The 12,914-nt window shown below is 45.3% G+C and overlaps 1 protein-coding gene across 3 annotated transcripts in view; it reads left to right on the plus strand.

Moving 5' to 3' along the window:
- trpm4a (transient receptor potential cation channel, subfamily M, member 4a) overlaps positions 1–12,914 on the plus strand; it is a 54,777-nt gene that overhangs the window by 5,245 nt on the left and 36,618 nt on the right. For all 3 annotated transcript variants that reach the window (XM_058414002.1, XM_058414020.1, XM_058414010.1), the window contains one exon: positions 11,441–11,502. In XM_058414002.1, the coding sequence (XP_058269985.1) occupies positions 11,441–11,502 (62 nt within the window). The remainder of the gene's footprint in view (positions 1–11,440; positions 11,503–12,914) is intronic.

Below are 12,914 nucleotides of genomic sequence, written 5' to 3' on the forward strand. Positions count from 1 at the left end.
GTATCAGATATGCACCGCTATCTGTGTTAGCATTCAGTCTCTGTGTTCACACTGCACCGCTATCTGTGTTAGCATTCAGTCTCTGTGTTCACACTGCACCACTATCTGTGTTAGCATTCAGTCTCTGTGTTCACACTGCACCGCTAGCTGTGTTAGCATTTAGTCTCTGTGTTCACACTGCACCACTAGCTGTGTTAGCATTCAGGCTCTGTGTTCACACTGCACCACTATCTGTGTTAGCATTCAGTCTCTGTGTTCACACTGCACCGCTAGCTGTGTTAGCATTTAGTCTCTGTGTTCACACTGCACCGCTATCTGTGTTAGCATTCAGTCTCTGCGTTCACACTGCACCGCTATCTGTGTTAGCATTCAGTCTCTGCGTTCACACTGCACCGCTATCTGTGTTAGCATTCAGTCTCTGCGTTCACACTGCACCGCTATCTGTGTTAGCATTCAGTCTCTGTGTTCACGCTGCACCACTATCTGTGTTAGCATTCAGTCTGTGTTCACGCCGCACCACTATCTGTGTTAGCATTCAGTCTCTGTGTTCACACCGCACCACTATCTGTGTTAGCATTCAGTCTCTGTGTTCACACTGCACAGCTATCTGTGTTAGCATTCAGTCTCTGTGTTCACACTGCACCGCTATCTGTGTTAGCATTCAGTCTCTGCGTTCACACTGCACCACTATCTGTGTTAGCATTCAGTCTCTGTGTTCACACTGCACCGCTAGCTGTGTTAGCATTCAGTCTCTGTGTTCACACTGCACCACTATCTGTGTTAGCATTCAGTCTCTGTGTTCACACTGCACCACTATCTGTGTTAGCATTCAGTCTCTGTGTTCACACTGCACCGCTAGCTGTGTTAGCATTCAGTCACTGCTGTGTTAACACTGCACCACTAGCTGTGTTAGCATTCAGTCACTGCTGTGTTAACACCGCACCACTATCTGTGTTAGCATTCAGTCTCTGCGTTCACACTGCACCACTATCTGTGTTAGCATTCAGTCTCTGTGTTCACACCGCACCACTATCTGTGTTAGCATTCAGTCTCTGTGTTCACACTGCACCACTATCTGTGTTAGCATTCAGTCTCTGTGTTCACACTGCACCGCTAGCTGTGTTAGCATTCAGTCACTGCTGTGTTAACACTGCACCACTAGCTGTGTTAGCATTCAGTCTCTGTGTTCACACTGCACCACTATCTGTGTTAGCATTCAGTCTCTGTGTTCACACTGCACCGCTAGCTGTGTTAGCATTCAGTCACTGCTGTGTTAACACTGCACCACTAGCTGTGTTAGCATTCAGTCACTGCTGTGTTAACACTGCACCGCTATCTGTGTTAGCATTCAGTCTCTGCGTTCACACCGCACCACTATCTGTGTTAGCATTCAGGCTCTGTGTTCACACTGCACCACTATCTGTGTTAGCATTCAGTCTCTGTGTTCACACCGCACCACTATCTGTGTTAGCATTCAGTCTCTGTGTTCACACTGCACCGCTATCTGTGTTAGCATTCAGTCTCTGTGTTCACACTGCACCGCTAGCTGTGTTAGCATTCAGTCACTGCTGTGTTAACACTGCACCACTAGCTGTGTTAGCATTCAGTCTCTGTGTTCACACTGCACCACTATCTGTGTTAGCATTCAGTCTCTGTGTTCACACTGCACCGCTAGCTGTGTTAGCATTCAGTCACTGCTGTGTTAACACTGCACCACTAGCTGTGTTAGCATTCAGTCACTGCTGTGTTAACACTGCACCGCTATCTGTGTTAGCATTCAGTCTCTGCGTTCACACCGCACCACTATCTGTGTTAGCATTCAGGCTCTGTGTTCACACTGCACCGCTATCTGTGTTAGCATTCAGTCTCTGTGTTCACACCGCACCACTATCTGTGTTAGCATTCAGTCTCTGTGTTCACACTGCACCGCTATCTGTGTTAGCATTCAGTCTCTGTGTTCACACTGCACCACTATCTGTGTTAGCATTCAGTCTCTGTGTTCACACTGCACCACTATCTGTGTTAGCATTCAGTCTCTGTGTTCACACCGCACCACTATCTGTGTTAGCATTCAGTCTCTGTGTTCACACTGCACCACTATCTGTGTTAGCATTCAGTCACTGCTGTGTTAACACTGCACCGCTAGCTGTGTTAGCATTCAGTCTCTGTGTTAACACTGCACCACTATCTGTGTTAGCATTCAGGCTCTGTGTTCACACTGCACCACTATCTGTGTTAGCATTCAGTCTCTGTGTTAACACTGCACCACTATCTGTGTTAGCATTCAGTCTCTGTGTTCACACTGCACCACTATCTGTGTTAGCATTCAGGCTCTGTGTTCACACTGCACCACTATCTGTGTTAGCATTCAGACTCTGTGTTTACACTGCACCACTATCTGTGTTAGCATTCAGTCTCTGTGTTAACACTGCACCGCTAGCTGTGTTAGCATTTAGTCTCTGTGTTCACACTGCACCACTATCTTTGTTAGCATTCAGTCTCTGTGTTCACACTGCACCGCTAGCTGTGTTAGCATTCAGTCTCTGTGTTCACACTGCACCACTATCTGTGTTAGCATTCAGTCTCTGCGTTCACACTGTACCACTATCTGTGTTAGCATTCAGTCTCTGTGTTCACACTGCACCACTATCTGTGTTAGCATTCAGTCTCTGTGTTCACACTGCACCGCTAGCTGTGTTAGCATTCAGTCACTGCTGTGTTAACACTGCACCACTAGCTGTGTTAGCATTCAGTCTCTGTGTTCACACCGCACCACTATCTGTGTTAGCATTCAGGCTCTGTGTTCACACCACACCACTATCTGTGTTAGCATTCAGTCTCTGTGTTCACACTGCACCACTATCTGTGTTAGGATTCAGTCTCTGTGTTCACACTGCACCGCTAGCTGTGTTAGCATTCAGTCACTGCTGTGTTAACACTGCACCACTAGCTGTGTTAGCATTCAGTCACTGCTGTGTTAACACCGCACCACTATCTGTGTTAGCATTCAGTCTCTGTGTTCACACCGCACCACTATCTGTGTTAGCATTCAGTCTCTGTGTTCACACTGCACCGCTAGCTGTGTTAGCATTCAGTCACTGCTGTGTTAACACTGCACCACTAGCTGTGTTAGCATTCAGTCACTGCTGTGTTAACACTGCACCGCTATCTGTGTTAGCATTCAGTCTCTGCGTTCACACCGCACCACTATCTGTGTTAGCATTCAGGCTCTGTGTTCACACTGCACCGCTATCTGTGTTAGCATTCAGTCTCTGTGTTCACACTGCACCACTATCTGTGTTAGCATTCAGTCTCTGTGTTCACACTGCACCACTATCTGTGTTAGCATTCAGTCTCTGTGTTCACACCGCACCACTATCTGTGTTAGCATTCAGTCTCTGTGTTCACACTGCACCGCTATCTGTGTTAGCATTCAGTCTCTGTGTTCACACTGCACCACTATCTGTGTTAGCATTCAGTCACTGCTGTGTTAACACTGCACCGCTAGCTGTGTTAGCATTCAGTCTCTGTGTTCACACTGCACCACTATCTGTGTTAGCATTCAGGCTCTGTGTTCACACTGCACCGCTATCTGTGTTAGGATTCAGTCTCTGTGTTCACACCGCACCACTATCTGTGTTAGCATTCAGGCTCTGTGTTCACACTGCACCGCTATCTGTGTTAGGATTCAGTCTCTGTGTTCACACCGCACCACTATCTGTGTTAGCATTCAGGCTCTGTGTTCACACTGCACCGCTATCTGTGTTAGGATTCAGGCTCTGTGTTCACACTGCACCACTATCTGTGTTAGCATTCAGGCTCTGTGTTCACACTGCACCGCTGTCTGTGTTAGGATTCAGTCTCTGTGTTCACACCGCACCACTATCTGTGTTAGCATTCAGGCTCTGTGTTCACACTGCACCGCTATCTGTGTTAGCATTCAGTCTCTGTGTTAACACTGCACCGCTAGCTGTGTTAGCATTTAGTCTCTGTGTTCACACTGCACCACTATCTTTGTTAGCATTCAGTCTCTGTGTTCACACTGTACCACTATCTGTGTTAGCATTCAGTCTCTGTGTTCACACTGCACCACTATCTGTGTTAGCATTCAGTCTCTGTGTTCACACTGCACCGCTAGCTGTGTTAGCATTCAGTCACTGCTGTGTTAACACTGCACCACTAGCTGTGTTAGCATTCAGTCTCTGTGTTCACACCGCACCACTATCTGTGTTAGCATTCAGGCTCTGTGTTCACACCGCACCACTATCTGTGTTAGCATTCAGTCTCTGTGTTCACACTGCACCACTATCTGTGTTAGGATTCAGTCTCTGTGTTCACACTGCACCACTATCTGTGTTAGCATTCAGGCTCTGTGTTCACACTGCACCGCTAGCTGTGTTAGCATTTAGTCTCTGTGTTCACACTGCACCACTATCTGTGTTAGCATTTAGTCTCTGTGTTCACACTGCACCACTATCTTTGTTAGCATTCAGTCCCTGTGTTCACACTGTACCACTATCTGTGTTAGGATTCAGGCTCTGTGTTCACACTGCACCACTATCTGTGTTAGCATTCAGTCTCTGTGTTCACACCGCACCACTATCTGTGTTAGCATTCAGTCACTGCTGTGTTAACACTGCACCACTAGCTGTGTTAGCATTCAGTCTCTGTGTTCACACCGCACCACTATCTGTGTTAGCATTCAGGCTCTGTGTTCACACCGCACCACTATCTGTGTTAGCATTCAGTCTCTGTGTTCACACTGCACCACTATCTGTGTTAGCATTCAGTCTCTGTGTTCACACTGCACCACTATCTGTGTTAGCATTCAGGCTCTGTGTTCACACCGCACCACTATCTGTGTTAGCATTCAGTCTCTGTGTTCACACTGCACCACTATCTGTGTTAGGATTCAGTCTCTGTGTTCACACTGCACCACTATCTGTGTTAGCATTCAGGCTCTGTGTTCACACTGCACCGCTAGCTGTGTTAGCATTTAGTCTCTGTGTTCACACTGCACCACTATCTGTGTTAGCATTTAGTCTCTGTGTTCACACTGCACCACTATCTTTGTTAGCATTCAGTCCCTGTGTTCACACTGTACCACTATCTGTGTTAGCATTCAGTCTCTGTGTTCACACTGCACCACTATCTGTGTTAGCATTCAGTCTCTGTGTTCACACTGCACCGCTAGCTGTGTTAGCATTCAGTCACTGCTGTGTTAACACTGCACCACTAGCTGTGTTAGCATTCAGTCTCTGTGTTCACACCGCACCACTATCTTTGTTAGCATTCAGGCTCTGTGTTCACACCGCACCACTATCTGTGTTAGCATTCAGTCTCTGTGTTCACACTGCACCACTATCTGTGTTAGGATTCAGTCTCTGTGTTCACACTGCACCACTATCTGTGTTAGCATTCAGGCTCTGTGTTCACACTGCACCGCTAGCTGTGTTAGCATTTAGTCTCTGTGTTCACACTGCACCACTATCTGTGTTAGCATTCAGTCTCTGTGTTCACACTGCACCACTATCTGTGTTAGCATTCAGGCTCTGTGTTAACACTGCACCGCTATCTGTGTTAGGATTCAGTCTCTGTGTTCACACTGCACCGCTATCTGTGTTAGGATTCAGGCTCTGTGTTCACACTGCACCACTATCTGTGTTAGCATTCAGTCTCTGTGTTCACACTGCACCACTATCTGTGTTAGCATTCAGTCTCTGTGTTCACACCGCACCACTATCTGTGTTAGCATTCAGTCACTGTGTTCACACTGCACCACTATCTGTGTTAGCATTCAGGCTCTGTGTTCACACTGCACCACTAGCTGTGTTAGCATTCAGTCTCTGTGTTCACACCGCACCACTATCTGTGTTAGCATTCAGGCTCTGTGTTCACACCGCACCACTATCTGTGTTAGCATTCAGTCTCTGTGTTCACACTGCACCACTATCTGTGTTAGGATTCAGTCTCTGTGTTCACACTGCACCACTATCTGTGTTAGCATTCAGTCTCTGTGTTCACACTGCACCGCTAGCTGTGTTAGCATTCAGTCACTGCTGTGTTCACACTGCACCACTATCTGTGTTAGCATTCAGTCTCTGTGTTCACACCGCACCACTATCTGTGTTAGCATTCAGGCTCTGTGTTCACACCGCACCACTATCTGTGTTAGGATTCAGTCTCTGTGTTCACACTGCACCACTATCTGTGTTAGCATTCAGTCTCTGTGTTCACACTGCACCGCTAGCTGTGTTAGCATTTAGTCTCTGTGTTCACACTGCACCACTAGCTGTGTTAGCATTCAGGCTCTGTGTTCACACTGCACCACTATCTGTGTTAGCATTCAGTCTCTGTGTTCACACTGCACCACTATCTGTGTTAGCATTCAGGCTCTGTGTTCACACTGCACCACTATCTGTGTTAGCATTCAGTCTCTGTGTTCACACTGCACCACTATCTGTGTTAGCATTCAGTCTCTGTGTTCACACTGCACCACTATCTGTGTTAGCATTCAGTCTCTGTGTTCACACTGCACCACTAGCTGTGTTAGCATTCAGTCTCTGTGTTCACACCGCACCACTATCTGTGTTAGCATTCAGTCTCTGTGTTCACACTGCACCACTATCTGTGTTAGCATTCAGTCTCTGTGTTCACACTGCACCACTAGCTGTGTTAGCATTCAGTCTCTGTGTTCACACCGCACCACTATCTGTGTTAGCATTCAGTCTCTGTGTTCACACCGCACCACTATCTGTGTTAGCATTCAGTCTCTGTGTTCACACTGCACCACTATCTGTGTTAGCATTCAGTCACTGCTGTGTTAACACTGCACCACTATCTGTGTTAGGATTCAGTCTCTGTGTTCACACTGCACCACTATCTGTGTTAGCATTCAGGCTCTGTGTTCACACTGCACCGCTAGCTGTGTTAGCATTTAGTCTCTGTGTTCACACTGCACCACTATCTGTGTTAGCATTCAGTCTCTGTGTTCACACTGCACCACTATCTGTGTTAGCATTCAGGCTCTGTGTTAACACTGCACCGCTATCTGTGTTAGGATTCAGTCTCTGTGTTCACACCGCACCACTATCTGTGTTAGCATTCAGTCACTGCTGTGTTAACACTGCACCACTATCTGTGTTAGCATTCAGTCTCTGTGTTCACACTGCACCGCTATCTGTGTTAGCATTCAGTCTCTGTGTTCACACTGCACCGCTATCTGTGTTAGCATTCAGTCTCTGTGTTAACACTGCACCACTATCTGTGTTAGCATTCAGTCTCTGTGTTCACACTGCACCGCTATCTGTGTTAGCATTCAGTCTCTGTGTTCACACTGCACCGCTATCTGTGTTAGCATTCAGTCACTGCTGTGTTAACACTGCACCACTATCTGTGTTAGCATTCAGTCTCTGTGTTCACACTGCACCACTATCTGTGTTAGCATTCAGGCTCTGTGTTCACACTGCACCACTATCTGTGTTAGCATTCAGTCTCTGTGTTCACACTGCACCGCTATCTGTGTTAGCATTCAGTCACTGCTGTGTTAACACTGCACCACTATCTGTGTTAGCATTCAGGCTCTGTGTTCACACTGCACCACTATCTGTGTTAGCATTCAGTCTCTGTGTTCACACTGCACCGCTATCTGTGTTAGCATTCAGTCTCTGTGTTCACACTGCACCACTATCTGTGTTAGCATTCAGTCTCTGTGTTCACACTGCACCGCTATCTGTGTTAGCATTCAGTCACTGCTGTGTTAACACTGCACCACTATCTGTGTTAGCATTCAGGCTCTGTGTTCACACCGCACCACTATCTGTGTTAGCATTCAGGCTCTGTGTTCACACTGCACCACTATCTGTGTTAGCATTCAGTCTCTGTGTTCACACTGCACCACTATCTGTGTTAGCATTCAGTCTCTGTGTTCACACTGCACCACTATCTGTGTTAGCATTCAGTCTCTGTGTTCACACTGCACCGCTATCTGTGTTAGCATTCAGTCTCTGTGTTCACACTGCACCACTATCTGTGTTAGCATTCAGTCTCTGTGTTCACACTGCACCGCTATCTGTGTTAGCATTCAGTCACTGCTGTGTTAACACTGCACCACTATCTGTGCTAGCATTCAGGCTCTGTGTTCACACTGCACCACTATCTGTGTTAGCATTCAGTCTCTGTGTTCACACTGCACCACTATCTGTGTTAGCATTCAGGCTCTGTGTTCACACTGCACCACTATCTGTGTTAGCATTCAGTCTCTGTGTTCACACTGCACCGCTATCTGTGTTAGCATTCAGTCACTGCTGTGTTAACACTGCACCACTATCTGTGTTAGCATTCAGTCTCTGTGTTCACACTGTACCACTATCTGTGTTAGCATTCAGTCTCTGTGTTAACACTGCACCGCTATCTGTGTTAGCATTCAGTCTCTGTGTTCACACCGCACCGCTATCTGTGTTAGCATTCAGTCTCTGTGTTCACACTGCACCACTATCTGTGTTAGCATTCAGTCTCTGTGTTCACACTGCACCGCTATCTGTGTTAGCATTCAGGCTCTGTGTTCACACTGCACCACTATCTGTGTTAGCATTCAGGCTCTGTGTTCACACTGTATGATGGATCAGTAACAGGATGTTTCACACTTCATGACTTCACAATAGGAAGAATCGACCATAACTCTGTCTGCTCCAAACTGTGTTTCACAACCGAACATACGGCAGAAATAATAAGGAAATAACGTAAGATCACATCGAGACATCACATCACTCGAGACTGGAAATGTTACCCCGCAAAAAGTTCTCCATCCAAATGGTCAGTGTGGGGAACAAGGATTGCACGTTCTGTAGAATTAAACAAATGAATAATTTTGCAGTGTCCTGCTGCTGATGCGGCTGGTCAAGAAAATGTTTCTGCTTTATTTCTGTTTGATGTAACTGTAAAGCTTATTTATTCTGATAGAACTATATTTAAGACATTTTTTTGACCGCTGCCCTGTACCTCACTCTCTCATCAGCTGTAGGTCATCACCAAGGTATGTTTCAGTCAGAACTCCTTTCACACTGCAGGATTTTGAGTTGCCGACAGGTCCAGATATTTAGCATGACAAATATTTCACGGGCGTCTGCGACTCAGCGGTAATCCTCTCAGATCGAGTTTTTGGTCACTCACACTGTGCGATTGTCACTCACGTGAACAAGCTCCAATTTACCTCCGATTTTGGGCATTTGTCTGTGATTTCACAAAAAACTAGTCGGCGACTGACAATCAGGGCTAAAATCATGCAGTGTGAACTAGGCATTGGAATCAGACACAATGAGAATCAGACACAATGAGAATCAGACACAATGAGAATCAGACACAATGAGAATCAGACAATTAGAATCAGACACAATGAGAATCAGACACAATTAGAATCAGACACAATGAGAATCAGACACAATGAGAATCAGACACAATTAGAATCAGACACAATGAGAATCAGACACAATGAGAATCAGACACAATGAGAATCAGACACAATTAGAATCAGACACAATGAGAATCAGACACAATGAGAATCAGACATGTATATCCTAAACAGAGTTTATTCCTGACTCTCGTCGTTATTATCAGTGGAAATGAATAAGAACAGAATAAATTATAAAATGTAAAAATAAAAAATGATTACTGAAGAATTTTTTAATGAGTGTAAAAATATTGACAATAATCAGTTGACCCTCACATGTCCGAGTTAACGTCTCACTCCTGGTTTATTCTCCTCTCTTTGCTGGTATTATCAGCTCCGGGCTTCTGGAAGGTTCTCCACTAGATGTTGGATATTTGTGTAATATTAATCTTGAGCTTTTTGTATTTATATTTCATATTATATTTTCTGTAAAGCTGCTTTGAGACAATGTCCATTGTTAAAAGCGCTATGCAAATAAAACTGAACCGAACTGGAGTGTGTGTGGGGGGATTAGTGATCATTCAGCTACAGGAGCATTAGTGAGATCAGACTCTGGTGTTGTGACAGTGAGGAGGTCTGGGGTTCAGTGGGTGGTCCGTGGGGTTGAGTCAGGGTCAGGGCTCTGTGCAGGACACTCCAGTTCTTCACTCCAACCTTTACCTTCACCCCATGTCCTCATGGAGCTGCACAGGGACATGGTCATGCTGGAGCAGGGACTGGACTCTGAGGTCCAGTGAATCTGTGAAGCTCCACACACACAGAGACCTTCTGTACATCTGTGTGACTCAGAGTTTGAGGAACAGTTTGAGGAACAAACACATGGCTGTGATGTTCAGGGGGCACATACTTTTTGATCATCGAGTGTATTTCCCATTAGGGTTTGATTTTCTGAGCTCAGTATAAAGCGTTATATCTTACAGTAGCTGATCTCCAGTCGGCTTAAACGTTAATGATCTCTAGAGTAAAGTGTGTGTGGGTTTCCTCAGGCTGCAGAGATAATGATGTGAAGCTGAAGAAGGAAATAAAACATTTCTTGAAACTTGTGTTGCTGCAGGCTGAATATTAAGTGAATATCCAACTCCTTTCTGGACTGAACACCGTGATTATTCCTCTCACTCCACTGTCTCACTCTTGCTTCAGCTCGGGAATGACTGTTTATTAAAGCACTGATCCTCTGGAGGGTGTGTTAAAGGCAGTTTATCACGGGTTCAGGCGTTGTTAGGCGCGACAGGAAGCGGCATGAACCGTTCGTACCACGGTGACACAACCTCCAGTGGATTACAGGAGCATAATAAAATCCAGTCTTTAATAAATCATTTCATTTATTTTCATTAACATTCACAACAAACAACTCTTCTACCACACTAAGCAGTCTGTAGTCTCTGGTTGCTAAGCAACGTGACTCGCAGATTAGAACGTTCCACGGACCGAACCATGGCGTAAAGCTTGTTTGGTTTTGTCGGTGTGTTGTGTGAATGATGAGGAACAGCCCAGGAACCTCGAGAGGGAATCTGCTTCATGGTCTCTCACGCGCAGCACAATCCTGAGTCCAGTTCATCATCCTGTAGTGTGTGATCACGAGGATGTCCATGTAAACACAATAATAACACAACTCTGTCAAATTATTTGGCATGACCAGACTTCTGGCCTGTTCAGTTTTTTTTTGCACTGCATGTCCAGTTCACTTTACATTACTGTGTATTTCTCTTTTCGTGTAGACAGTGCTCACTCTTCTCTGCTGATGGCGTCTGAAAACTTTTGCACACATTTTTAAATCTGTTTATTATTAACGGAGAATCTGCTGTGTCCCATATCGGAGCGAGCGCATTAATATGGAACAGTCAGTCCAGAGCTCCTCATCAGCGTGTATGAATGTGCAGGACGATCTGCAGGATGATCTGCAGGACGATCTGCAGGACACTGATGGTCCTGAGCTGCAGGGGAAGTCGGTGTGTGGATTTTGACTCACGTCTCAAACTCTTTTTTTTCCAGAGTTGGATCCCGAAAGTCATAAAGAAGCGAGTGTGTACGACATTTGTGGAGGATCCCGGCAGGTAGGACATGCTGCTGCTCGTCCTGCGCCTCTCACCTGTCACTCGATGGAATGCGACTGAAACATGATCTCACCTGTAGATCTCACTGAGAAAACACACCATGTCACCAAACTCGTTTCATAACAAATTCCTCTGAAACCTGGAGCTTCAGACTTCAGGAGAAATTCTGTGTAGTGCTCTGAGTCTGAAATACTGTGTGTGTACAGTGTCTTTGTGTGTGTGTACAGTGTCTGTGTGTGTGTGTACAGTGTCTGTGTGTGTATAGTGTCTGTGTGTGTATAGTGTCTGTGTGTGTATGTAGTGTGTGTGTGTGTGTATAGTGTCTGTGTGTGTAGTGTGTGTATAGTGTCTGTGTGTGTGTGTAGTGTGTGTGTACAGTGTCTGTGTGTGTAGTGTCTGTGTGTGTATTGTGTGTGTGTATAGTGTGTATAGTGTCTGTGTGTGTAGTGTGTGTGTGTGTGTATAGTGTCTGTGTGTGTGTGTATAGTGTCTGTGTGTATAGTGTCTGTGTCTGTTTGTGTGTATAGTGTCTGTGTCTGTGTGTGTATAGTGTCTGTGTGTGTGTATAGTGTGTATAGTGTCTGTGTGTGTATAGTGTGTATAGTGTCTGTGTGTGTGTATAGTGTGTATAGTGTCTGTGTGTGTGTATAGTGTGTATAGTGTCTGTGTGTATAGTGTCTTTGTGTAGTGTGTGTGTGTATGTGTGTGTATAGTGTGTAAAGTGTCTGTGTGTGTATAGTGTGTATAGTGTCTGTGTGTGTGTATAGTGTGTAAAGTGTCTGTGTGTGTGTATAGTGTGTATAGTGTCTGTGTGTGTATAGTGTGTATAGTGTCTTTGTGTAGTGTGTGTGTGTGTATGTGTGTGTATAGTGTGTAAAGTGTCTGTGTGTGTATAGTGTGTATAGTGTCTGTATGTAGTGTGTGTGTGTGTATAGTGTGTATAGTGTCTGTGTGTGTGTATAGTGTGTATAGTGTCTGTGTGTGTGTATAGTGTGTATAGTGTCTGTGTGTGTGTATAGTGTCTGTGTGTATAGTGTGCATAGTGTCTTTGTGTAGTGTGTGTGTATGTGTGTGTATAGTGTGTAAAGTGTCTGTGTGTGTATAGTGTGTATAGTGTCTGTGTGTGTAGTGTGTATAGTGTCTTTGTGTAGTGTGTGTGTGTGTGTATCTGTGTGTATAGTGTGTAAAGTGTCTGTGTGTGTATAGTGTGTATAGTGTCTGTATGTAGTGTGTGTGTGTATAGTGTGTATAGTGTCTGTGTGTGTGTATAGTGTGTATAGTGTCTGTGTGTGTGTATAGTGTCTGTGTGTATAGTGTGCATAGTGTCTTTGTGTAGTGTGTGTGTATGTGTGTGTATAGTGTGTAAAGTGTCTGTGTGTGTATAGTGTGTATAGTGTCTGTGTGTGTAGTGT

This window comes from Hemibagrus wyckioides, linkage group LG02 (assembly GCF_019097595.1).
Source record: "Hemibagrus wyckioides isolate EC202008001 linkage group LG02, SWU_Hwy_1.0, whole genome shotgun sequence".
Lineage (NCBI taxonomy): Eukaryota > Metazoa > Chordata > Actinopteri > Siluriformes > Bagridae > Hemibagrus > Hemibagrus wyckioides.